The 26,003-nt window shown below is 41.2% G+C and overlaps 1 protein-coding gene across 6 annotated transcripts in view; it reads right to left on the bottom strand.

Moving 5' to 3' along the window:
• Positions 1-26,003, bottom strand: part of bahcc1b (BAH domain and coiled-coil containing 1b) — a 476,710-nt gene that overhangs the window by 60,208 nt on the left and 390,499 nt on the right. For all 6 annotated transcript variants that reach the window (XM_068058204.1, XM_068058206.1, XM_068058205.1 and 3 more), the window contains 3 exons: positions 8,010-8,139; positions 2,792-3,053; positions 1,278-1,523 (listed from right to left, as the gene is read on the bottom strand). In XM_068058204.1, the coding sequence (XP_067914305.1) occupies positions 1,278-1,523; positions 2,792-3,053; positions 8,010-8,139 (638 nt within the window). The remainder of the gene's footprint in view (positions 1-1,277; positions 1,524-2,791; positions 3,054-8,009; positions 8,140-26,003) is intronic.

Genomic DNA, 26,003 nt, shown 5'->3' with positions numbered 1-26,003 from the left:
AAACAAGTTTACTGACAGGTTTGTGCAGGTGTCCATTCGTCTATTCCTTAATAAATTAACCATTTGGACAAAATACAGTGTTTAATGTGGTTTTAGTGCAGCGGTGCTTATTTTGACAATGGGTCAATATGAAGACAAACTACTGGGCAAAAGTTCACCACCCTGCATTATCCTACAGTCAGATAGGGTTTCAGATCATTGCAGGTCACGTCACAAACTGTCAATAAGATGCACAATTCAAGGTGTCAGTTGTTTCCATCTCCAAAATGGATTATCTCATTTTGCAGTGGTTCTCCTATTGACGAATACAGCCTTAACTTTAGCAAGGATTCAAGCTTGTAACTCTCTGGATGAAAGGTAGGCGTGCTGTCGCGTGTGTGATTAGATTGGATGTGCTATTTAAGAAAACGATTCTGCAATGGGTTTCAGTTGATGAGAAACCTGCACTCTAACTTTCTGGCCAAAAAGGCAGTAGCCAGCCAGCCAGCTTCCAGGTCTCTGCTGCTGTTACTAAGAACCCCAACAACAAAGAGGCTTGTGATAGAGGATAGAGGAGCTCGCCCTCTAACAGTTTCTCTCTCTATATTGAGGTATCTCACCTCTCCTCAGTAATCCCTTGTTAGAGTCAAGCTAATATCCGCAACTTACCTTATGAAGAATTGTAGACTTAACCGCATGCAATTATGTCATTCTGCTGAGTAGTGATAAATCAGTGTTGCACCACTGAGGCAAGGGGCCTACATTAATCCATCTATGTCGCATTAGTACTGTTCTGGAAAGCCCTCCTTTTTATTTCAAAAGCACATTTTTTTGAATAGGAGAAAAGACTTGAAAGTTTGGGGTCTATTTTCATTAGATTAGGCAAGATTACAGGGTGATTGGCCAGAGATGTATAACATTATGAAGGATGGGGCAAGGTAGATAGAAACAGAATGCTCCCAGAAAATGAAGGGACATAAATATAAAATTAGATGTGAGAGTTAGGGTAGAAAGCAGAAATAACTTTTTACACTGAGGGGTGTAAGGCTGTGCAATGCACTACAAGAATTAATGACTGAAGCAAAGACCATTTCAACTTGGATGGTTAAATAAAATGCGGTGGGGGGGGCGGTGGTGGGGAGAGTAAGGAATTATGTGAACAAGGTGGGCCCACAGGATTAGGACTACTGCTTGTATAGAGGATAAGCACCAACACAGATTGGTTGGGCCACATGGTGTGTTTCCACATTGCAGTTTCTAAATGGTTCTATGAGGCATTGTACCCCAAAGCAGCGTACCAGCATCTGAAGAGAAACCATCACTTTCTGTAGACATCCATTCCTTTTCATTCACCGTGGCCTGAACGTCCTGTTTCTGCTTCTTACTGCTGGTTTTCTGCACTTTGACCCCGACAGCTCTTCTCTTTTGTTGAATACCGGGTTTCTTTTTAATAACACACTTAGCCTTCTGAGCCACTTTATTTTTTGAAAAAGCAGTTTTACTACTCAATAAGCCATCTTCTTCTCCTGATTCCATTTTCAAGGCTGTAATTTAAAATAAAGTTGGCATCTTCAATTAGTTTTCCAATATTACGTGGCATCTGCATGCACTTCCTGTCTTCAAATCTCTACTTCCTGTTGTCATGTTTTGCCAGACTTTTGTGTCAACTTATCCATGATAAATTCCTATGTCCATATCCACAATAGAAACTGTCTATGTAATCCTGTCAAACTATTGTTAAGTCTTCGCACTAGCTGTGCCTTAGTTTTGAGTGTACTCTCTCCCTAGCCTGCACTGCAGAGATACTCCTTTGTTCCAACCAACTCTATTTCTCTATGTGCCTGTAAAACTTTCTATGCAACTATAAATAATAACACAAAATCAAAGTATTATGTATAAAATTAGGGGCACAACATATTATTTTTAAAATGGCAACTGAATTCCTCCTGCATACTCTAGTCCAATCACCCTGCCCTCTAACCCTGCTTCACCTGAAGACAACTTGACTCCCCATGTGCAATTTCATAGGAGATTGACTACTAAAATGAATAATTTACAATGTGCACCTTGGGAAAATGACCTCTAAGTAACCTATCAGCTATGCCAGAGATGTGTGGCAGGAAAAATTCTTGTAACATAGCTTCGTTTTTCTATGTTTTCTATGAGGAGTACTTGTAGCCTAAGTTCTTCAGCATCTAAAAAAACATAATTGCATGTATAGGTGACCTGGATTTAAAATTAAGCTCCTGCAATCTGTAAGTTTGCTCTAGAATAAGTGTTTCAAAGTCATACGATGCTCCAAACATGTGGGGACGGGGAAAAACCCACATAAATAACTTGTAATCAGAACAATTTAATAGTACCAATCAGGGCACAATATTGACACCAATGACCAGTTATTTGTTACACTTGTGTTAAGCACGGCACTCTTTGGTGTTTGTAATTATGTACGGGTCTGGGACTGGTTGGTGTGGGGAGGAAGAGAGTTATCCCAATGAGATTAGCTTAATTTTTTTTTAATGTGCATGACAGGAAGTGTGTGTGCTTTTTCACCTCTTCCCTTTGCTCTGTTTCTATATAAATGCTACGAATGTCTCCAGTCCTGATGAAGGGTTACACTCATAATTAACTTCCCTGTGCTCTCAGATGCTGATGAAACTGCTGTATATTGCTAGCATTTTATGTAACAGTTTCGGATTTTCAATTTTGTTTTGAATCATGAAGCGAGTGCATGTTGTTTTATGATCTTGTGCACGCCATTACTTTTCTGAAACTCCTAACCTAGTTCCAGATCTTCTAATAGCGTACTTACCCTTTTCAGAAGCTGCTGAAATATGCTTTGCTCTATCTTGGCTGTGTGGTATTGAGGAAGTCTTTGCTTTTCCCAATTGTTTCTGAATCTTGACAGGCAAGGCTGATGTTTTCCCCCTGAAAGGGCCGGTGTTGGCTGATTTCAGGATGGCTGTCATGTGCGATTTATTTGCAGCTTTACCCAGTACCTTTTGCTTTGGCCTTGAGCTGTATTTTCCCAATTGGTTGGTTTGAGGGGTGTCCTTTTTTGCTCTTGGTATAATCTTAAAGAAATCCATATTATATATGAGAATAAAAGATGCCGTCATTTATTTACATACTGTACATATGTTGCCAATGTTTATTTTGAGAACTATTTTATTACTGCAAAACCAAAGTCTATCTCACACAAGAGTTCCAATTTGCCAACAGTACTTCTGAAAGCTAACCAGCTCCTTCCCAAAACTGTAATGTTAACAGTTTGAAATATTGAATCTAACTGTTAAAATTATACTCCTCATCTGATGCTGCCAGAACCCTGCTGTCAAATGAATTGCTCCACTGGGCTGCTGACCCATGACACTGTTCTTTGATGGACCCAAAGTCCATGAAGTGTCTGAGATATTTCCTGAAGAAAACAGTGTTCCAATATGTAGAGTGCAGGATGAGAATGGTCTGTGCACATTCCTCCACCCATCTACATTGATGAAAGAGGAACACGATGCAGGAACAAGAATCCATGAGAGGAAGACATGAGCAACATGCCCATCCCTACAAGCGAAGATAAGCTAAGCAGAATTAACCTGTTTTTTGCCTCTCTCAGGAGATTACATGACTGAGGTGGTGGGGGGGGGGGGGGGGGGGGGGGGAGGGAAGAGGTGGGTGGAGCAGAGGGAAGAACTGTTTGGTTCTGATGCTCCAGTCTTCACGGTTGGGGCAAGCTTGATGGACCAGTTGGTCTTTATCAGCTTGCCAATTTCACATGTTCTGAATAACTGTCTGATATAAATGAGATGGAAGTCATAAGAGAAACTAAACATGCTCAAGCAATGTAACTCCCCAGAAGTAGATAGCATCCAACCCCGAGTACTAAGAGAGACTAGGGAAGAGATTTTTGAGGCATTTGTAATGAAAATTTATAATGAAATTACTTGACTCTGGGGATGCACCAGTATATGTGAAGGGGAGGTCGTGTCTCACTAATTTGATTGAGTTTTTTGAGGATGTGACGAAGATGATTGATGAGGGAAGGGCGGTGGATGTTGTCTATATGGACTTTAGTAAAGCCTTTGACAAGGTCCCGCATGGCAGACTGGTGCAAAAGGTGAAGTCACACGGGATCAGAGGTGAGCTGGCAAGATGGATACAGAACTGGCTCGGTCATAGAAGACAGACGGTAACAGTGGATGGGTGTTTTTCTGAATGGAGGGATGTGACTAGTGGTGTTCCGCAGGGATCAGTGCTGGGACCTTTGCTCTTTGTAGTATATATAAATGATTTGGAGGAAAATGTAGCTGGTCTGATTAGTAAGTTTGCGGACGACACAAAGGTTGGTGGAGTTGCGGATAATGATGAGGATTGTCAGAGGATACAGCAGGATATAGATCGGTTGGAGACTTGGGCGGAGAAATGGCAGATGGAGTTTAATTCAGACAAATGTGAGGTAATGCATTTTGGAAGGTCTAATGCAGGTGGGAGGTATACAGTAAATGGCAGAACCCTTAGGAGTATTGACAGGCAGGTCCACAGGTCACTGAAAGTGGCAACGCAGGTGGATAAGGTAGTCAAGAAGGCATACGGCATGCTTGCCTTCATCGGACGGGGCATACAGTATAAAAATTGGCAAGTCATGTTGCAGCTGTACAGAACCTTAGTTAGGCCACACTTAGGATATTGCATGCAATTCTGGTTGCCACACTACCAGAAGGACGTGGAGGCTTTGGAGAGGGTGCAGAGGAGGTTTACCAGGATGTTGCCTGGTATGGAGGGCATTAGCTATGAGGAGAGGTCGGAAAAACTCGGATTGTTTTCTCTGGAACGACGGAGGTGGAGGGGCAACATGATAAAGGTTTACAAAGTTATGAGCGGCATGGACAGAGTGGATAGTCAGTAGCTTTTTCCCAGGGTGGAAGAGTCAGTTACTAGGGGACATAGGTTTAAGGTGCGAGGGGCAAAGTTTACAGGGGATGTGCGAGGCAAGTTTTTTTACACAGAGGGTGGTGAGTGCCTGGAACTTGCTGCCAGGGGAGGTGGTGGAATAGCGATGTTTAAGAGACATCTTGACAAATATATGAATAGGAAGGGAATAGAGGGATATGGGCCCCGGAAGTGCAGAAGGTGTTAGTTTCGGCAGGCATCAAGATCGGCGCAGACTTGGATGGCCGAATGGTCTGTTCCTGTGCTGTACTGTTCTTTGTTCTTTGTTGTTTATATTTGGAAACAGGCTAACAAGGTTCCCATTTTCAAAAAAGGTGGCAAAATAGACACAGGTAATTCATCTGCTGATTAGTTTTACTTCAATGCCATATAAATAATAGATTTGATTATCAGGCGTAAACTTGAGGATCAATATAAGTGATACAGCACAGCCTGGGTATCTATTGGTGACTGGTGATTGTCTATTACTGAATGAACAACAAGTAATTTTTACTTTTTAATTTGGGGTCTATCCTTTTACATTTTCAAAGCTCTTTATCAGTTAAACTGAAATGGAATCCAACAATCTAAAACGTTAGCGTTCTGTCCCTGCTATTTCCTGACCTGATGTTTTCACACTTGCCGTACTGTGCTGTTACCACAAGAAATGTTGTCATTTTACATTTAATACAGCTATAGCTTATCGTGTCTGTGAATCCTGTCAGACACTGTCTATGCAGTATGTTTTCCAGAGCTCACAATTGTTAAATGATGTCTTTAAAGCTGCTGGTTCATTAACAAAATTTTTAAAAACCCACAGTATACTGCATCAAGCGATGTCAGGAAACTACATACATACATACAGACGTACAAATTAGGAGCAGGAGCCGGCCACTCGGCCCCATGAGCCTGCTCTGCCATTCAACAAGTTCATGGCTGATCTGAGTGTACCCTCACATTCCTGCCTACCACCAATAACCTTTCACCCATCTTGCTTATCAAGAATCTATCTACCTCTGCCTTAATAACATTTAAAGATACTGATTCCACCACCTTTTGAGGAAGAGAATTCCAAAGACTCATGACCCATGTGTAGATGAGCGTAAAGCAGTTGATGTAGTCTACATGGACTTCAGTAAGGCTTTTGATAAGGTCCTGCATGGGAGATTGGTCAAGAAGGTAAGAGCCCATGGGATCCAGGGCAATTTGGCAAATTGGATCAGTGGCAGGAGGCAGAGGGTGATGTTTAAGGGTTGTTTTTGTGATTAGAAGCCCGTGACTAGTGGTGTACCGCAGAGATTGGTGCTGGGACCCTTGCTGTTTGTAGTGTACATTAATGATTTAGACGTGAATATAGGAGGTATTATCAGTAGGTTCGCAGATGACACGAAAATTAGTGGCGTGTTAAATAGTGAGGAGGAAAGCCTTAGATTACAGGGAGATATAGATGGACTGTTAAGATGGGCAGAGCAGTGACAAATGGAATTTAACCATGAGAAGTGTGAGGGGATGCATTTTGGGAGGACTAACAAGGCAAGGGAATATACAATAGATGGTAGGACCATAGGAAGTACAGAGGGACCTTGGTGTACTTGTCCATAGATCACTGAAGGCAGCAGCACAGGTAGATAGGGTGGTTAGAAGGCATATGGGATACTTGCCTTTATTAGGCGAGGCACAGAATCTAAGAGCAGGGAGGTTATGATGGAGCTGTACAAAATGCTAGTTAGGCCACAGTTGGAGTACTGTGTACAGTTCGGGTCACCACACTATAGGAAGGATGTGATTGTACTGGAAAGGGTGCAGAGGAGATTCACCAGGATGTTGCCTGGGCTGGAGCACTTCAGCTATGAAGAGAGACTGGATAGGCTAGGGTTACTTTCCTTAGAGCAGAGAAGGCTGAGGGGGGACCTGATTGAGGTATACAAAATTATGAGGGGCATAGATAGGTTAGATAGGAAAAAACCTTTTCCCTTAGTGGAGGTGTCAATAACCAGGGGGCATAGATTTAAGGTAAGGGGAAGGAGATTTAGGGGAGATTTGAGGAAAAAAATGTTCACCCAGAGGGTGGTTGGAATCTGGAACACACTGCCTGAAGGGGTGGTAGAGGCAGGAACCCTCACAACATTTAAGAAGTATTTAGATGGGCACTTGAAATGCTATAGCATACAAGGCTATGGGCCAAGTGCTGGAAAATGGGTTTAGAATAAATAGGCTTAACAGCCGGCATGGACACGGTGGGCCGAAGGGCCTGTTTCTGTGCTGTATAACTCTATGACTAGGACCCTCTGAGAGAAAAAACTTTTTCCTCATCTCTGTCTTAAATGGGTGAGACCTTATTTTTAAAAGGTGACCCCTAGTTCTAGATTCTTCCACAAGAGGAAACATCCTTTCTACATCGATCCTGTCAAGACCCCTTAGGATCTTACATGTTTCAAGAAACCTTAGTTCTTTCACTTTTAAAAGAAATCCCAATCTTGGTAATGTAAACTTTTCTAACTTTCAACAGAAGGATTTACTGTCACAATAAAATAGTTTTTCCTCTCATATCCTTCCCTCTTCCTCTGAAAGCACCAATTCGTGAAAGAAAGCCTTGTTTTTATACAGTGCCTTTTATAGCCTCCAGGTGCCCCAAAGTGCTTTCCTTTTGAAGTGGAGTAGCTGTTGTAATGTCGGAGGTAGCATCGGTGTTGTCCACCCTCCAATATCTTGCTCAAGTGACTACGTGTACACCAGGAGGGTAGGTACGACAATTGTGGAGGGGGAGGGGGAACATCAATACCAAGCTCGACCTGATCTTCACTTGATGTTCACATACATGTCCTTCCCAGTAGGAATCAGGGGTAGTGATTCTGAGTGGATTCACTAGCTGATTTCTCCCTCCCTAACTGAGGATGCTGAGCTTCATTGTAGCACCTCTATCACCAGCTATGAGCGGAGATCAGCCAACTCAGCAGAGACTGGGGAGTGAGGTTGGAGGAACATGCCTTATCAGCATGGTTCAGCACCATACAGGATTGTTTCTTTATTAACTGAGCTGTCATAATAGCCTAGTCCACATGTTAGATACATTCTTTGTTACACGATGAGATTTATTTACTGACCTCTGACCCAGCCTTACTGCCACCGTATTCCTGTTCCTTGCTTTCCCTCCCAGAAGGTTTGCACTTCTTCTTGGGCTCCCCTTCATTCCTCAGTTCCTCACAGAGGAGGCTCAGGCCTGTCCTGATCGATCTAGAAATAAACAAAGCAAAGGCCGCCTTCAGTACACTGCATTATCTAAGGCGATTACTGTAACAAACATATCCTGACAGGTCCACTTGGCCTTGTTGAGCAAGACCCAGCTTGATGTGGTAATCTCTGAATCACTAATTAAACTAGATTACCATTAGACTATTCACTGCTGCTTTCGAACAGTTCAATAGATAGATTTCTACACCAAGTCATTCAGCATTAAGTTTCTAATTGACCATTGGGACATTAACTCTGAGGAATTTTCCACTTTCCGAGAATCAGGTATATTTTTCATTGATTTCTTTCTCCCCTCCCCCACTCTATTTCACAAAAGTGATAGGTATTAGAAGACAATGAGAAAAACGTGGAGACCAGATGGTAACAACTCCACTTTCCATACATTTCAATCCCCTTTACACTGAAAGAACATATTCAATTCAAGGTCAGATTAATTATGATGACCAAAAATGCTCTCTCAGCATTTGCACTCACCTCTGCTCTTCAGTCAGTTCATGCACCGCGCAGTATTAAATTACCATCCTGATGCAAGTGTTGCAGTTTTCTTTGAAGCAGAAAGTGACAATAGATCACAAGAAATAACTATGGTGATTTGCACTAACATTTTTATTGCAACCGTGTTGTAAAAACCTTGTACGCAGGACTTTTGGAGAATGTGCACAAATTTAATCTAATGTTCGATTGTGGTGTAGTCAGAGGATAATGAGGAAAGTCAAACCTGACCTGTTTGTTCATTCCTCTGTAACAGTTTCCTCACACTGACAGCCTGTGAAGGATCCTCAGCGTTGCTGGTGGAACCTGAGCTTTGCTGCTTTGCAGTGAAACCATAGCTGCATGATCTCATCTGGATTCGATCAGAACAATCTCATATAGGATAGCAGCCAACACACAAAAAAAAAATCTACTTTTTCAAGATTTGGGTAGGTAAGGTCAAGGAACTGAAATGTGACCTCTTGTTATTTTGATGTTGCGTTTCAACTATCCATCTGTTTGCTATTTGGCTCATAATTTTGTTAAAACTCCTGTTCACTTGCATCTGTTTTTTGAGCATTTTCGTAGCAAGGTTAATACACAGATTGGAAATGTCAGTGATCACACAGGAGTAAGAAATCAGTAAAGCAAACCTCAATCATTAGGTAATGGGGAGGGAAAGGCCTTTCCTCAGGTGCTGCAATCTGTGCTGCAATTCACCTGGGCCTGCAACATCCAGATATTATTGTTGTGGGAAAACTATCTACGTTGGGAATACAGGGAGCCAAAGCCTCGTGCATACCCATGTTTTCATCCCTTGTTTATAGGCTCTTGTTCTACCTGCAGCCCTCAAAAATTGCAGATCCTCCTGTACTGCAAAAATGAAATGCTTTGATTCAAAATAAATCATATGAATTAAAGTTACAGCTTTTGTTGTACTAATTCAGTTAACTGTGACAGCACCAGGAGCTCCTATTTCAGGTGATCACTTTAAAGATCATGTATAACATTAGCTTGCCTTTTCAAAAGAAATAATTTAATGCTTTCAGAAGGGGGTCCAAATAGCCAGGTAATTTGTAAAAGCGATCGGACCTCACATTTTGTGCTCATACACAATGGTGCTGGTTTCGTGGCAATGCAATGTGTACAGTTTAACTCCAATCAAAGTTAGGCGGAGAATGTGAGATCATCCTATGTATATAGTCTGCTGCAAATCAGGTGTCAAGTTAGCTTTAAAGCATTCCCAGCTTTTACAAAACAAATTGTTAATCTTCCTGTTGCTAACAAACAGCAAACTAACTTGGTGCTGTTTAGTAGCAAAATTGAATTGGCATTTGGATGCTGGGTAGAGCTGTCAGTATAACGTGGGCTGCCAGCCCCATAAGCAGTTACCACCACAGTGTTGTATCAGTAGTAATAACATTATACAGACATGAGAAATAGACCAAATATATTTTGAGCAGATCAGAATCTGCTCACCCCCTTTAGTCAATAGAAGCAGTTTTGTAAGCGGCAGATTTTCAAGTGCAGGGTTAACATGGAAGTTCATAATTATATGAAATGGAAAGGATTGAATATACTGCACAGAATGGTTAGATAACAATATGCTTCATTATTACAAACTCTCACTTGCGTTGTCAAAGGAACTGGCAAACTCCTTGATTGGAGGTTCAATTTTCTGAGCCCTTCTTTCAATCAGACATCACCTACTACTCTTTAGGGCAAATTATTGCTTAATTAAATTACAGCTCGGACCAACAAAAGAGAAACTGTGTCCATAATTTTAACTTTTATTTATTTAATTTAGTGCATGAGCAGCCTGTAATCTGATTCTGAATGAAATGGGTCATAATCCTGGGTTTAAATTGCACAGTCAGCAATGGTTCTGTTAGCAAATCACACATGACTGCTCTCACACTGACCTTAAGACCTGCTGCCCTTTCCTGACCTTAGAGCCAAGTGTCACCAATGTCCTAAGTTGCTCATGCATGAGAGGGAAGGAGACCCCTGTTCATCTACAGGAACACTAATAGAACGCAACAGAATAAACTGCATATGGTTAGCATAACAAGAATAGAAAGTTTAAGGGGTAAGACAGTACAGTGTAACCCTTGTATCTTATTGAGTTTTATTTAATCTGAATAAAGGTTTTGTTTAAAAATAGTTTATTCATTCCAGTCTCAATGTGGATCTCTCTAACCAGGTGTCCAAGTATATGGCATAGATTAAGTTTAAAAGGATTCAGCTTTTCTCACAGTTTTCATTAAATTTCACTCCTTTTAGTGCACTAAAAGCAACAGCTATAACACGACGAAACAACACTGAAATTTGTTTCACATTGAGGAAGTATCCCTTTTGAAGATACTCAATTCTGGGACAACCAGAAACTGTTCTAAAAACTCCACTTCCATGTCTGCTATCAGTAGCTGACAGGAAAGTTCTTGCTACAGTGGAATGACTACCACAATGTTTCATACATGCAGTTTTCGAAACTTCAGTTTTTTTCGGTCGAGAAATTAAAATGACATCATTATTTCACTAATTCTGCCTCTTTGGATCTTATTTTGGAAGCCTAATAAATGACAAGAATGTGACAAGAATAGGAATGCTCCTTATTAAAGATTACTGAAATGTGTACAACATGTTCGGGAAACCCTTCAGATTACTGTACAACCACAGTGTGATCCAGTTCATCTTCTATTCACATTGCTTATAGCTTCTACAGTCTATGGCTGCAAATGATCTTAACTTTCAGTATTTGGTATCACACTCCATGCTTTGGATTGCATAATGCAAAGCTGTGCCAACAGTCAAATGGAAATGTTATCACTGTGTCACTACCAAATGAAATCAGATATTTAAATGCTTAAGATTGTGAGCCCTAGATTCACTTCAGCTGATGCCAGCATCAGGCAACAGACTGATAATATTAATGAGCGGAGTATTAAAAACAAATGATTACAGATTATAATTGGATCAGGGAGGGAAAGATAAGATAAATGCATTCCTAAAGATGGGAGCCAAGACAGGCTCATGCAACTTTTTCAGTATACTCTCGAAGAGCTGACACACACCTAACTGTTGGACTTGAGATCATTAAAGATATATTACTTTGCTGTGCAACTGTAAATCACGAGTTACTGCAATTGAATGTACTCAGTGTGTATCTGTACTCTGATAGAAAATCTCTCTTTTAATGAACGACTTAGGACTGACGTATGCTTGAAACATTCTGTAAATGGTTTGTAAGTAAGTGGCCGCTTTCTGTTGAGTAGAAGGCTGAACAGGTATCGCTGGTTGCCAGATTATCAGACAAACAATAATGGTTGCATTTAACATGCAGAACAATTTATGGCTACAGACATAAATTAAAACTTTAGAAATTCTAAAACTTAAAACACCTGTCCAGAGTGTAGCGCACAATGAGAAGTGTTTTGACAAATTTTCTGCATTAGTAACACGTGCCGTGCTCCCCATGTTCCCCACCAAGCTCAGATTCCCACCTGGAGGCAAGTTAATAAAACAATGGGGAGCAGAGGTGGGGGATTTTTTAAAGGGAACAAAATGTGTGCTGTTACCAAGGAGATGAGTCACTTGATTCCCCCAGGGCTCTGAGTGGATTGAGTCACAGCAGTCTGATATTCAAATACACACTGTGAATTCTTAATCATCTTATGCAAAGGAGTGGGACTATAATTGTTGACAGACGTTGACATTAATATGGCAGATCACGTGTAAAATATTCTCTTACATTTCCTACCTCTGTGTGTATGTATTATACATATATATATATATATATATATATATGTTATATATGTATGTGTGTGTGTGTGTGTGTGTGTTTTAAGTGTGTGAACAAAAATAGTTAAATGAAAGTGATCTCCCATCAGCTGAACTGAGTCCAGCTGAGTTGTCTTACCCATTCACTGCTGCTCAAAGACTGCTTATGGGAAAGGCAGAGGCCATAGAGAGAAAAACAGCAGCATTTAAAGGATAACACAGTCTGAAGTGAATTACATCGAGGGGTTGAGAGGTGCCACAAAAATTGACAGGGAAGTTTGGCTGGTTTATGAAATCCACCTCAACTCCAAGATATTTTACTGCTTTGGAACATATTCCAGATTGTCTTTCTCTGTGTGCTCCATAGAAACTTCTTGATTTATTACCTATTCCAGTCCCATCTTTATTCATGCCAGTAGTCATGGCGAAGAGTCAGCCTTTGCGTGTGTGGCATGTAATTAAACGAAAAGCGATTTTGTACCACGTAGCTGGGTAAGAAGTGATAATGGGATCTAGTTAGGGTCTATTTTGTAGGACTATCACAGCATTAGTATTCTAAAACGTAGCAATATGCAAAATTGAAATTAAAAAAACGTTGTTACCAGACCAATGTGAAATCTATGTAACAAATGTAGCTGCTCATAATAACTGCCAAAGCTTTGGCGAATAGCCTGTGCATTTCTTGTCTATACATATACATCTAATCTATGTGTTTAGAAAACCCCACCAATAGGATCGCTTTAAAAAAAAAATCAAAAGGTAAAAAATAACCTAACTCCTTCATTTTTACTGTTGATTGTCTTCTTTAAATAATGTGGCTTAAACAAGGGGCTGATTTTTAACCTTGCTCTCTGGTTGGCAACCTGGCAAAGTGGATCACCGGCCCCTTGGACAACCCGTCCAATGATTTCAATAGGATGAAAACTGTACGATTCTATAGTGGTTTAATAATAGGAACATAAGAAATAAGAACAGGAGTAGACCATACGGCCCGTCAAGCCTGCTTGACTCCACTCCCGCCTGCTCTCTGCTCAGCCAGGTTACTGCCCAGGCAGTGAAGGTGAGGGTTATCCTCAATGTGTGCTGAATAGGTATTTGAAGAAAGTGGCCTGGATTTTAATCAGCCCTTGACGTCGTGATCTGTGGTGGGGGTGGGGGGAGGGGGGATCCTAAAGATGGCTCCAGATGAGGCCTACCACGGACCTTGACGCCGGTAGGGACCAGCCAGGCCCGATCCTCCCAGCAGTGGTAAGGCTCCATGGCGTCCCCCATGCCGCTGGGCGACAGGACCACAATTTGAATATTTAAATCAATAAAATTAAGTATTGCTGAAAATAGAGACATTTTGTTGAAGCCTTATCAGGACAATTGAAAGCAACAAATTTATACTGTATGAGAAGAGAGTGCTGATTGGTTGGCAAGTAGACTCTGATTGGTAGAGGTATTGCCATGGAGAATTCACCAGTTTATGGTGACTGACAGTTAACTGCCAAGTTTTGTTTGAAATTTAAACCAGGCAGCTTGACTGAGGAATGAACTAGTGAATGGCTGTCACTTGTTTTGTTTAGCTGATACAGGCACAATGTGTGTACATGTTCTTTCTGTCTACAAGGAACAAGGCCGTGTGTATTAATACATGTAGCTTCCAGTACCCGCAAATGCGCCACACTGTGAGCCCTACTGACAATCTTAAATTGGTTGTCAGCATAATTCTTAACACACTGAGGATTATTTAGCAAATGTTGTCCAATCGCGGAATCACATCTAATGTTGGACACTGTGTTTTGACTTTTGCAAGCATGGGCTGTTTGGGTACGGTCTGTACCTTGCCCGTTGCGAATAGTGGAAGGGACATGTTGTTTGATACGATCCGCCAGTCTTTGCAACATATGGCCTATATACCTAGCATCACACTGGTATTGAAATTCATGTAATGGTAAAGGTAAGCGTTTTGGGGGGCGGGGTGGGGGGGGAAGTGCAAATAGTTCATGTAATTTTTATTGGGGGGGTGGTGGGAAAGGGGCATTGGAACTTTATTTATGTAATTCTGGGGGGATATGTCTTTAAAATTTAAATATCCTGGCAGGGCTAACTGCCCTTTAAAAATAGCATCAGTGCCTGCGCATAGGCAGCTGACGCCATTGCCGGAGACGGACAGCCCGCCCCCTCCATGTGATTTGAGGGGGACGGGCCGCCCTGGTTATTTCAATGAGCCGCCACGCTTAAGATTGCGGCGGCTCTTTGGTGTGCGGCCCATGCGGGCAGGCCGCAATTTTTTGAGCTTGATGCCGATCAGTGTTTGCATTTATTATAGTGCCTTGTCGTGTCTGTAAGATGATGAAAACACTTTACAACCAATGGATCTCTTTTGAGTTCAGTTAGCCTTAGCCAATTTGTACACAGCAAGGCCACAAAAAGCAAAGGAGTGAATGACCAAATAATCTGGCCCTTTTCTTTCTTCAAATAGTGCATGGCATCTTTAAGTCTACCTGAGCAAGTCGACAGGGCCTTGGGTTAACATTTCTTCCAAATAACATCACCTCCAACAATGTGACACTTCCTCTGTACATAGTGAAGCCTAGGTTACATGTTCAAATCTATTGTGGCGCTTGAATCCATATTCTCAGACCCCCTAAGGGAACTGCTCTTTCGGAGAGCCAGTGTGGGCATGATGGGCTGAATGGCCTCCTTCTACACTGTAAGGATTCTGTGATTCTGAAACACTCATAGTTTTGAACACCTCTGTTAAATCTCCCCTTAACCTTCTCTGTCCAAAGATTATCATGTCCCTCATCCCTTGCTAACTTGAGCATTGAGCTGCTGAAAAGGGAAGGAGGTCCCCTCCCCCACCCCGAGCCCACAGGGAAACAATCAGGGTTCACCAGGTGGTCTCCCCATGCAGTGGAGGGCCTACCCACCACTGGTAAAATGCCAGCAGCAGTGGGAAGAGACCCTTAATTTCTGATAAAGAGGTAGATGCTGTAGCTTCGCACCCTTTCGCCTCTTGGTACAATGCTACCTTTCAGCTATGTTGAAGTTAAGTTTAAGGATTATTGTAATTTTAATACATGTTGTTAATAACATTTTGTTAAGTGAAGTTTCCGTTGAAGTAGTCCTGATTTATGCATATTGTTTACAAAACACCATGGAGACAAAAGGGTTGATTGCACAGAAAAGTAGCAGGGTAAAACTACAGTTTTATACCTGTATCACCATAAAAATACTTTGTCCAATTCTTTACAGACAAGTTCTTTTTAATTTTTCCTGACACCCTGATTTTAAACCACAATGGCACTGATTCAAACACTATTTTCTTTAGATTTTTCAATTTCTCACAAGATACAGTCTGAGGGTAGTACAGTACTGTGAGATTTTTTTTCTCGCAAAAACAGCAGTGTTTGAAAAGCCCTACATGAAAAAATCATGAAATAGAGCCAGTCATTAAAACACTGACTTGGAATAGGGTCAAGTCAAATCCAAACAAGTCACTACTCCCTGGCTCCTACAGTACCAGTGGAAGGGTAAGGTCATGATAACTGAACACATATTTGGTGTCAAACAGAAAATTTGTCAAACAGGATTTGACTGTCCTGTCTCTTCAATTACAAAATAGAGTTCCATGGGGAGACGTGACATTCTTTATGACCTGAAGGGTTTCATACGTGTTCAGCAGGAAAAGGGAGTATGTTGTGACGCATATATCACCCTTCCCCCACTCGGTCCTAAATGAGCTGTTTGAAACCTCCCTTCCTACCCTCAGTGGGTTTGTCACTTTGCTTTCCAATTACTTTGATGCCAGCAGATGTGAGAAATCAGGGAAGTGTTGACTTCATCTATCCCAGCAGAGTAATTATCTTTCAGATAACACCTCCCATCGCTCCTACCTACAGATGCAAACCCTGCTGCTTCTGAGATACAGGAACACTGATCTAAATTGCAATGCTGATGACAAAGAATAAACGAAGCAAATTGAAATCAAATTGATCTGAAAATCATCTCACTCCCTTCCCTTTGCCAGTATCAACACTTGATTCCCCCTGTTTTAGGTCCCCACTCTGCCATCACCCTATTCTAACTCCTTTAGTAAAGAAAGCACCTTTCTCAGCAGCCACTGTATACTACATTCTTTTGATTAATTTGCAGAAGACACACTTTTGCAGGGTGGCTGTGGTCAGGTGAGATGCAGTAACTTGTATTACACATCATTCAAGTTGTGGACTGGCTAATAATTAGCAAAAGCAATCAGGTCAGGGCAATTGGTCGGAATGTCAAGCAAGCCTGGAATTTGAACTCCTGACCCTCTGGTCATAAGCCCAGTGCCGTACCACTGCAGCTAGAGGCTATTACAAAGCCTTAAATGCATTTAAGATTTGTAGGCATTACTTGGTGGTGTTGTAGAAACTAAATTTGCAATAAGAAAAAGAACAGAAAAAAAGCAAATGAGAAAAGTCCATTTGGTTTATAAACACTTTCCTCCCACAAATCACATGTAATGTGCCTGAGCATGAGTGACTGTGTCACCGATTTAATTCCCTTAAGAAAAGTGTTCTCAGATCCCCAAAGGTAATCAAGCAGAACCCCAGAATAATGATCCATTCCTGTACCTCCAAATGTTCCAACTCTGATCTGTAGCCCCAACCCCACAGCCCAACCTTGTGCATTGTTTATTTCACCATTTCAGTCTTTTGCTAGGAATATTATCTCCAATTCTGGAGCTAACTAAATATTTGACAACTTTATCTGTCGATCTGTTGATTGTATTTCCGTCACTCTTCCCTGTTGTGCTTCCTATATTTATTCGAAAGTGATTCTGAAGAAGGTTAATAATATTAGAGGATTTCATAGAATCATACAGCACAGAAGGCGGCCATTCCACCCAAAGTGCCTGTGTCAGCTTTTTAAAACTGCTATCCTATTAGTCCCATTCCCTTGTTCTTTCCCCGTAGCCTTGCATTTTTTTTTACCTTTAAATACTTTTTCAATTCCTTTTGAAAGTCACTATTGAATTTGCTTCCAACGCCCTTTCAGGCAGTGCATTCCAGATCATAACAATTCACCGTGTTAAAAAAAATTCTCCTCACCACCCTTCTGGTTTTTTGCCAATTACCTAGTGGGCAGGCTTTATATCTTAGTGTTCAATGTCCTTGAATAAAAATAAAATTCTTGTTGTGTAATATTCTAATTGAAAGCAATTGCATTCTTTGGTGGCTTCTTGTTATGAAATGTTGGAATGTAGAAATTATTTGAATCTTTCTAATGGAAGATTTAGAATTTATTACAGGGCTATGAGTGATATATTAACTTAGTTGTGGACAGATGGTGTCATGTGGTTGGAATGGAGAGTCAGGCATTTGCTGCATTCAGTCACTATCTAATACCGAAAATGCTCTTGAAATAGGAATTACACCCTCAATTTGGATTGTCAACGGGCATACCAGCTGTTACAGGCAGACATCCTGTACAATTACAGGGTGTCCTAACAATTACAGCAGAAGGTGTGGGTGCACACCACATGCCATATTGGACCCCTCGGTGGCCAGTTTGTGCTTGAAGAAAAGATACGGCACAATCCAATTTCTAGAGTAATGACTTTGTCATTATATCAATATGGAGAGAATTGACACATCTGTGCATGATAAATGCCATGGCCATCGGAACACTTCTCTGTCACTGCAGCTGTACTTCCAGCAAGACAGGTGACAGCCAAGGACCATCCAATAAAGTGTGGATCTTTCTTGCTGCTGCTCTAAATAAATACAGTAGATTTATGTTGGTGTGGTGGCTGCTTACGTCTGAAATGGCAGCATCAGAGCAATATAAAAGTACCTTGTGCCTCAACTACCATTTATCAAATTGTTTGGTTCTTTTTGGAGAATAGGAGCACATGGCTCAAAATCTGACCAGTTCAAGTTAAGGCAATGACTGATGGATAACATGACAATAAAGTCTTAAAGCATTTACTTAAAAAAGGTAAAAACAGGCAACCAAGCACTATAACCTCCCAGTTGGTGGTAAATTATATCACTGGTTATATATCACTGGTTACGTTCATTTGAAAACTGACCTGAAAATAACATCTAGACTGTTCTAATTCAGAAGCTGCAAGAGTGAACTCTTTGTCCTCACTGGGAGATTTTTGTTGTTGAAAGAAAGCCTTTTGCTTTGAAGGAAGTTTTATTTCTGCTGAGGGCAAAAAGTTCAAGCTCTCCACATAATCTAGGGCTCAGAAACATCAGACTGAATGCAATCAATTAAATTTTAATTATTAGGTTTTCACCAAGTCTATACCACTAGAATTCACAAAAGGCAGACTTCCCATTCTTATCTTCCCGAGCCGGGGCCAAAGTTCAAAGGCCACTCTATCATACAACTTTCTGGAGCGGGTCTCCAAGGAGTTCACTCCATTAGCAGGTTGGGGAGAATATTCCAGGTCAGGCTTCTTTGTGCCACCAATACAAATTACTACTGAAATACAACAAAAAAAGACTATTGTAGCTAGCTGCTTGCTCATCCTGACAGACTTTCCTTTGGGAAGACAGTAAAGTGCTACACAGAAACACTTTACTCACTCAGTTGCTTAAAGATGGCCATGCCATTCAGATAAGGTTTTCAATTAGTCCTATAAAGCACTTCTACAGTAATACCCAGCATGACTACACCAGAACTCACTTCAGGTAACAGGGCTGATAAAAATTCACAGGTACTCCCTTTCATATATTGTCTCACAATTCAAAGTGCACCAATGGCTATGAGCAGGTGCTAAAAAGCTCTGTGTTGCTAGACTATCTCACATGCCAAACCTGAAACACTAAAAGACAGGCGATAGTTTACAGATCCCTCACATCAAAGAAAGACCTACACAAGGCCACCTCTGAAGAGGTTTTACCTACAGAACACACAAGTTAATGCGATGGCTATTAGAGAGATGATTTTAATTCTGGAGCTGAAGCACGCCAAGTTCATTCCTGAATGTTGGAATCAAAACATCATGTACAACAGGATTTACTTTAAACTATAAGGTTTAGAAAGTACTGTGACCTCCCTCCAAGGGACAGATCTGGGATAGGACAGAACTTTCACCCATTCCATGGGCCCTGACCCTGTTCCAAATACTAGGATCAGGGGCATTAGCATATTTTGGCCTGGTAAACTGCATGATTTTTGATGCTAAGTGTAACCAGTTGTTTCTGTTCCACTGCTGTAGGAAAACCATCCACTGAAATGCAAAATGTGTCCTGTATTTACTGGGATCAGGTCCTGGCACACATAGGAGCAACACAGGCAGATTATCCCATCCTGCCACTCACCTTTTGTTATGATATCCACGCAGAAGGGGATATAATTTACCTGGCCCTACTTCAATGGAATCCTGAATAAAAAAATATTGTGTGTGTCCAACATAGCTAGATTCCATCCCAAAATACTCAAATGTTTGCCCAGTTTGCACAATTTTCATGCTTTCCCATGAAAGGAATTTCTACGCAAATGTGTGAGAGTGGGTTTTGTGTTTTAAGCTTATGTTGATTGAAGATCCAATTCACTAACATCTTTAAGAGCCATTAGAGAATGATAAAACTTTCATCTCCCATGCCTGACCGGGACTGAAATGTAGATGCAAGAGGTGAAAGCACAACTTCTGACATGTTGGGGGTTATTTTCTGGTTTTGTGCAACTCTGCCCAGCTTGTTTATCTTGCTAGCTCTAGACCACTTGGAGGGAAGGGGATGAACTCAACGTGTATTTAAAACCTTTTTTCCGTTCTGCACCGTTTAAAACTTTCCTTATACTTCCAACTATTTTCGATATAATTTTTCAAAGTGCACCAGACTCAGGTCACAACTACAGCAAATCACAATTTCTGTCATTAATAACCATATATTTCTCAAATTCAGTCTGAAAAGAAATATAAAATTGAAATTTTTTGCCCATTTTGTAGCCATGTTTTCTCCTGCATTTAGCTGCCTGGGAGATCGGGGGATAGGTGAAAATAGGTTGGAAATACAGCAATAACTGTTGTAGCCCTATTTCTGCTACTGTGCTGCTGTTAACAAGGGTCTACAAAGGAAGAGGAGCCCCAGGAAATTAGGTTGCCTAGCTAAGAGTTGGATGTAGCACAACACTAAAATTATCTGCAAACTCATCTCAACTTTTTGGTCCTATCTTTTATCAAGGTGGCTATGACCAAGTGTAATGAATACCAATGGGACTGTCAAAACATTACCTTTGTAGTTGTTAAACAGATGTTTCAGAATTCATGATTCAAAATAATTTCAAAATGATCCCAAGGATTGTAAACGACTATTTGTTGGAGGCAGTTTCAGAATCTCAAGCAAGATTGCATTTATTGACAATAAAAGAAAAGTCATTAGTCAATAGATTCTGTGGTCTTACGCTTTCTGAGGTTTGTTTTCCCTAAACTATTACTTTTGACAAAGTCTCCTACTGGGAAACAAAACCATTTGTTCAGTTTTAATGTGATTGGCCGTTTTGTATAAATTGAACTACCTTCTTTGAATCAGTGAGTTTGATACATTGCACACACCAATCACATTACTGACTAGCTTTAAGGAATTATGCAAATAAGCCTGCTGTGTAGGGTGGGTGGGTGGGAAGAGAGGCAATTTGTACCACAAAAAGGTCCAATTAAAGAGAGTCTTCCAGTGTGGGAACGCCATCCCTTCACAGATAATGAATGATAATGAGTCCCTGTGATAATTAGCACTACCACAGCGTAACCAATGGCTTTATCTTCTGCAGTGCTGGGGGCTTTATGCAAGTTTGGTCACTGTTTCCAAGATGCATGAGCTAGTAGTGTGATGAGTGTGCCGATAGCTCCTGAAAGAGTGAAAGACCTTTCTTTATTTAGTTTGTAGCACCTTTCCTTCTAAATATTTGTTCTAAAGAACGTATTCACGTTCAAAGCTTTTACCATGAGATATGCAAAAATAATGTCAATATTACAATCAGTTTAATGCCTTGTGACAATATTATTGAAGACAATATTATATTTATCAGTAATTCTCAGTAAGTTGGAATTAAAGTCCTAGCTCTTAAATAATCATGTATTTCGGTGATGACCTGATCAATGCACTTCCAGTTTCAAGTGCTGCAAGTACAAATACCAGCCTTCAAAGACAGTTTAAACTCATCCTCCTTCAATGGGTTAAGATTTTTCCTGTTCTCTTTCAGATTAGTTACTGGACCGTGGTGTAGCATCATTAATGTTATTTTTTTTCATCAGCAGGTATCCTTGCAACTCAATAAGATAAATGAAGTTTCAGTTCTTGGTCTGAGCTGAAAATCTGTAAAGCTCAACACAACAACATTTATCTCCCCCCGTTAACATATTAAAACATCCTATGGCACGTTATAGGACTATTGTCAAACGAAATTTGACACCAAAGGAGATATTAGGACAGATGGCCAACATCTTAGCCAAAGAGGTAGGTTTTACTAGTGTCTCAAAGGGGGAGAGAGAGGTAGTAAGGTGGAAAGGTGTAGAGAGGGAATTGCAGAGCTCAGAACCAACAAAACTGACTCTGAGAACTTCAGAAAAAAATGCTGGAATTAACTGCCATTAACAGCAGTGCAAACTAGCACCAAGAAATAGCTTGGCTGATGGTGAGGTCCTTTCTGCAAGCCCGGACTCTCTCCCCCTCCGCACGCTGCCCTCAAGGTGGCTGTGGTGGGGAAGAGACAGTTGCCCACCTCCTTCTGGAATGTGTCTTTGCAAAGCAGGTGTGGAAAGCGATGCAGCGTTTTTTGTCAAGGTTCATCCCAAGCAGCTCTGTAACACAGGAGTCTGTGCTCTACGGGCTGTTCCCAGGGAGACACACCAAGATAAACATCAACTGCTGCTGGAGGACCATCAATTCGGTGAAAGACGCTCTTTGGTCTGCCTGAAACTTGCTGGTCTTCCAGCACAAAGGGTTGTCCACGACCGAGTGTTGCAGACTGGCAGATTCCCAAGGTCCAGGACTACGTACTGAGGGATGCACTAAAGCTTGGGGCAGCTGCTGCAAAGGCTCAATGGGGAAAGACCACAGTGAAAGGTCCTCCCGCCATAGTGAATTGAGGGGCTGGATCCATGGGAAAGCCCTCGGGCTGTATACACCAAATATGGGTTCGCTGTAAAAATGTACATGGCATGGAAAATGGAATGGAAGGGTTGTGAGGCAACTCCTTGTATTGAAGAAAACTGATTTCCTTTGCACTTTTTGGAATGTCAACTTGGTGCTGTTTTGAACTGTTTAGTAATGTATTTTTTTTACAGATTTTTATGAATAAAGTATATTTTTGGGAAAAAAAACAGCAGTACATAAGGGGTGACTCTAGTGCTCATCCCAGGTGTGCCTGAGATAAGAACCAAGGTCTGTATCATTTATACAACTGTTGATCTCCGACCTTCTGCAGTTTGTTCATGTAGATGTGCAGAAAGGATCAGTACACTGACATTGCTGTTGCCTGGCAACATAGATCAAAAGTAAACTTTATTATTACACCTGGTATTTGCATACATTCTCCAACATCAGTAAAATGCATGACAGGAAAAAATAGTTTCTGCACTGGTATAACTGAGTGGGGCTTGTACAGATTCCACTGCAGACTTCAGCCAAATCAATTTTACTCTGGAACTAATTTGGCAATGTAAAAGTTCATCATCTTGAATTCAACATAACGAAATATATCATGGGCAGAAGTAACCATCAGAGGATTGCCACATCTCTGTATTAACAGAGTATCAGCAGTACAAGTACTATCACTTTTTAAGATTGGAATCTTAAAAAAATTTTGTGATCAAGTCAGTTAAAATAATTATCAATGAAAATGGCCTTACAATCTGTTTCTTTGTACAATGAAGGAAAGGCATGACAATAACCAGGTGTCAATAACCAGGGGCATAGATTTAAGGTAAGGGGCAGGAGGTTTAGAGAGGATTTGAGGAAAAAAATTTTCACCCAGAGGGTTGTTGGAATCTGGAACACACTGTGGTAGAGGTAGGAATCCTCACAACATTTAAGAAGTATTTAGATGAGCACTTGAAACACCATAGCATAAAAGGTAACGGGCCAAGTGCTGGAAAATGGGATTAGAATAGATAGGTGATTGATGGCCGGTACAGACATGATGGGCCGAAGGGCCTGTTTCTCTACTGTATAACTCTATGACTCTATGACATTAAACTGCATTGTCAAATTAAATCAAAAGGTTGTCCTGACTCAGTGCAAATAGGAGTAAATGTGAAGATTACCTATATAATAACCTGGTAAACAACAGCCAACATGAATTCAGAAGGGGAAGATTCTATCTGACCAATGCCATTTACTCTTTTGAGGTAGCCTGACTTCTCAAGTGGATTGTGGAAAGCCCAACAACACAATATAGCCAAGCAAAGGGGAGTACAAGGCAGAGAAAGTCATGCTCAAACTGTTTGATGTGCTAGTCAGACCACATCTAGAGTACTGTGCCAATACAGGTCACTGAAATGCAAGATAGACATTGAAGCCAAGAAGGCAGTTCAGAAACAAGCCACATTGCTGATCCCTAAGAAGTATGAGGGTATAATGGAAACACCTAGACTTTTCTGTCTGGAAAGGAGTTGATAGAGAGGTGATCTTACAGAAGTATATAAGATAATAAACGGTACGGAAAAGATTGATGCTGAAAGTTACTTCAAACTGGGAGAGTAGGACTAAGGGACACAGGTTCAAACTAGTAAGACAAATTTGAAACTGTTATTGGGAAGATCTTTGTCAAACAAATTGTGATCAACACAGAAAACAAACTTCAGGATGGAAAAGTGGAGACAAATACCCAGGAATCGATTAAGAAACAGTTAGATTCTATGTTGGAGGAACTGTATGGTTTCCTGGATGGTAAGCTAAGATGCAATTTGGAAATAAACAGCTGAAACCTATTGTGATTTGAATAGGGGATAAATGGGGAAAAAAATGAATGTCCTGAAAACCATATTGGCATCACAAAATGTAACGAAAACACAAATAGTATAAAATATCTAAATCCTTACATTAATTAGATCCTTAGCTACAGACTGTTTCAGCTTGCTTTGTAAATTAGTAACAGTTCCGAAAATACTACCACATCAGTCCAACGTAGCTTACTCTGCTCAAAAGCAATACCAATTCCACCTAATTTGTCCCAAAGCAATTCCAATTTGCCTCTGTTGTCAATTACGTACACACTGCATCTGCATTTCAGCTGCTGATGGCAAACTGGCAACATAAATGAGTTAAAGGAGTCCAAAAAAAATCTTCTCCAACATTATTGCTGATTCTAACGGTAACATAAATCCAAAGCAGCTTGCTGTTGGTTACCAGCACGGGCTTTAGCTGTTGGTGAGCTAAGCAGCTTGAATATTTTGCCTCAGATATATTTATTATTTTGATTATGTTGGATTGTAAGGAGTTCAAGCAGACCATTGTCCTAAACAGAAAATAGTATTTGAATGGATTCAGTCTGGATTTTCAGAACTCTACTTGTGGTTTCATTTAAGACTAGCTCCTGGCAGCTATATTTTAGAACTGCAAGTGCTGCTTGTTTATCGTAGAGATATTATAGCCCCAAGAGAGAATTCCTATTTTTATTTTTCATGTAAGTTCCTATTTGAATATTCCACAATTCTAGGCTGAATTAAAAAAGACTTGCATTTATATAGGGCTGGATTTTATGCACCTGCCTCCAGGGGTGGCGGTGGGCGAATGAAATGGCTGCCCATGAGCCAGCATGCCACTGCGACCTTTCTCACTATGGCCTATGCTAATGACCCAGTCGGGCACCCCCCCCCCCCCGCCAATCACGTGGAGGGGGCAGGCTCTCCGACGCCAGAAATGGCGTCAGCTGCCAGTGCGCAGGCACTGGTGCCACTTTTAAAGCCCTTGCTGGCGAAATTCAATTTTTTAATTTATAGCCCCTCCACTGTACTGATTAAAAATCTGCCACCCCTTTCCCGCTCCCCAATAACAATAAAATTCATTATTTGCCCTCTCCCCCCAAAAAAACTTAACTGCCACACTTGACTCCCCCCCACTCCCCACCCCCCAAACTGAACAATGTGCACAGGTCACCCCTTCTCACCATCTTCTACACTAATGATGTAAATCTGACTCCAATCCCCCCTGCCCCGCACTAAAAATCTTAAGTTTTCTCCGCGACTGCAGCACCTGCTTTCCCCAGACGGGAAAGTGAAGGCGTGTGAGTGCTGGCTGCCGTTCAGAAGATTGTGGCCCGACTATAAGATTGAAGTCAATTTTATTCAAATGTATGCATTGTGCTAATTTGAATATTTTAATCCAGGTCCTATCGCCCAGTGGCGGGAGGGAGGGGGCCATCATGGAGGCTTGCCGCCGCCAGGAAGATCAGGCCTGGCCCTCCCCTGCCAGAGCCCGACGTTGGGAACTATGTAAAATCCTGGCCATAGTGCCTTTCATGACCACAGGACATCCCAAAGTGCTTTATAGCCAATTAAGTACTTTTTGAAGTGTAGTCACTGGTGTAATGTGGGAAACATGGCAGCCAATTTGTGCACAGCAAACTGCCACAAACAGGAATAAATATTGGCCGGTTCAGTGGAGACA

This window comes from Heterodontus francisci, chromosome 26 (genome assembly GCF_036365525.1).
Source record: "Heterodontus francisci isolate sHetFra1 chromosome 26, sHetFra1.hap1, whole genome shotgun sequence".
Classification (NCBI taxonomy): Eukaryota; Metazoa; Chordata; class Chondrichthyes; order Heterodontiformes; family Heterodontidae; genus Heterodontus; species Heterodontus francisci.
The sequence above is the reverse complement of the archived record's forward strand: the minus strand, read 5'-3'. Positions and strand labels throughout refer to the sequence as shown.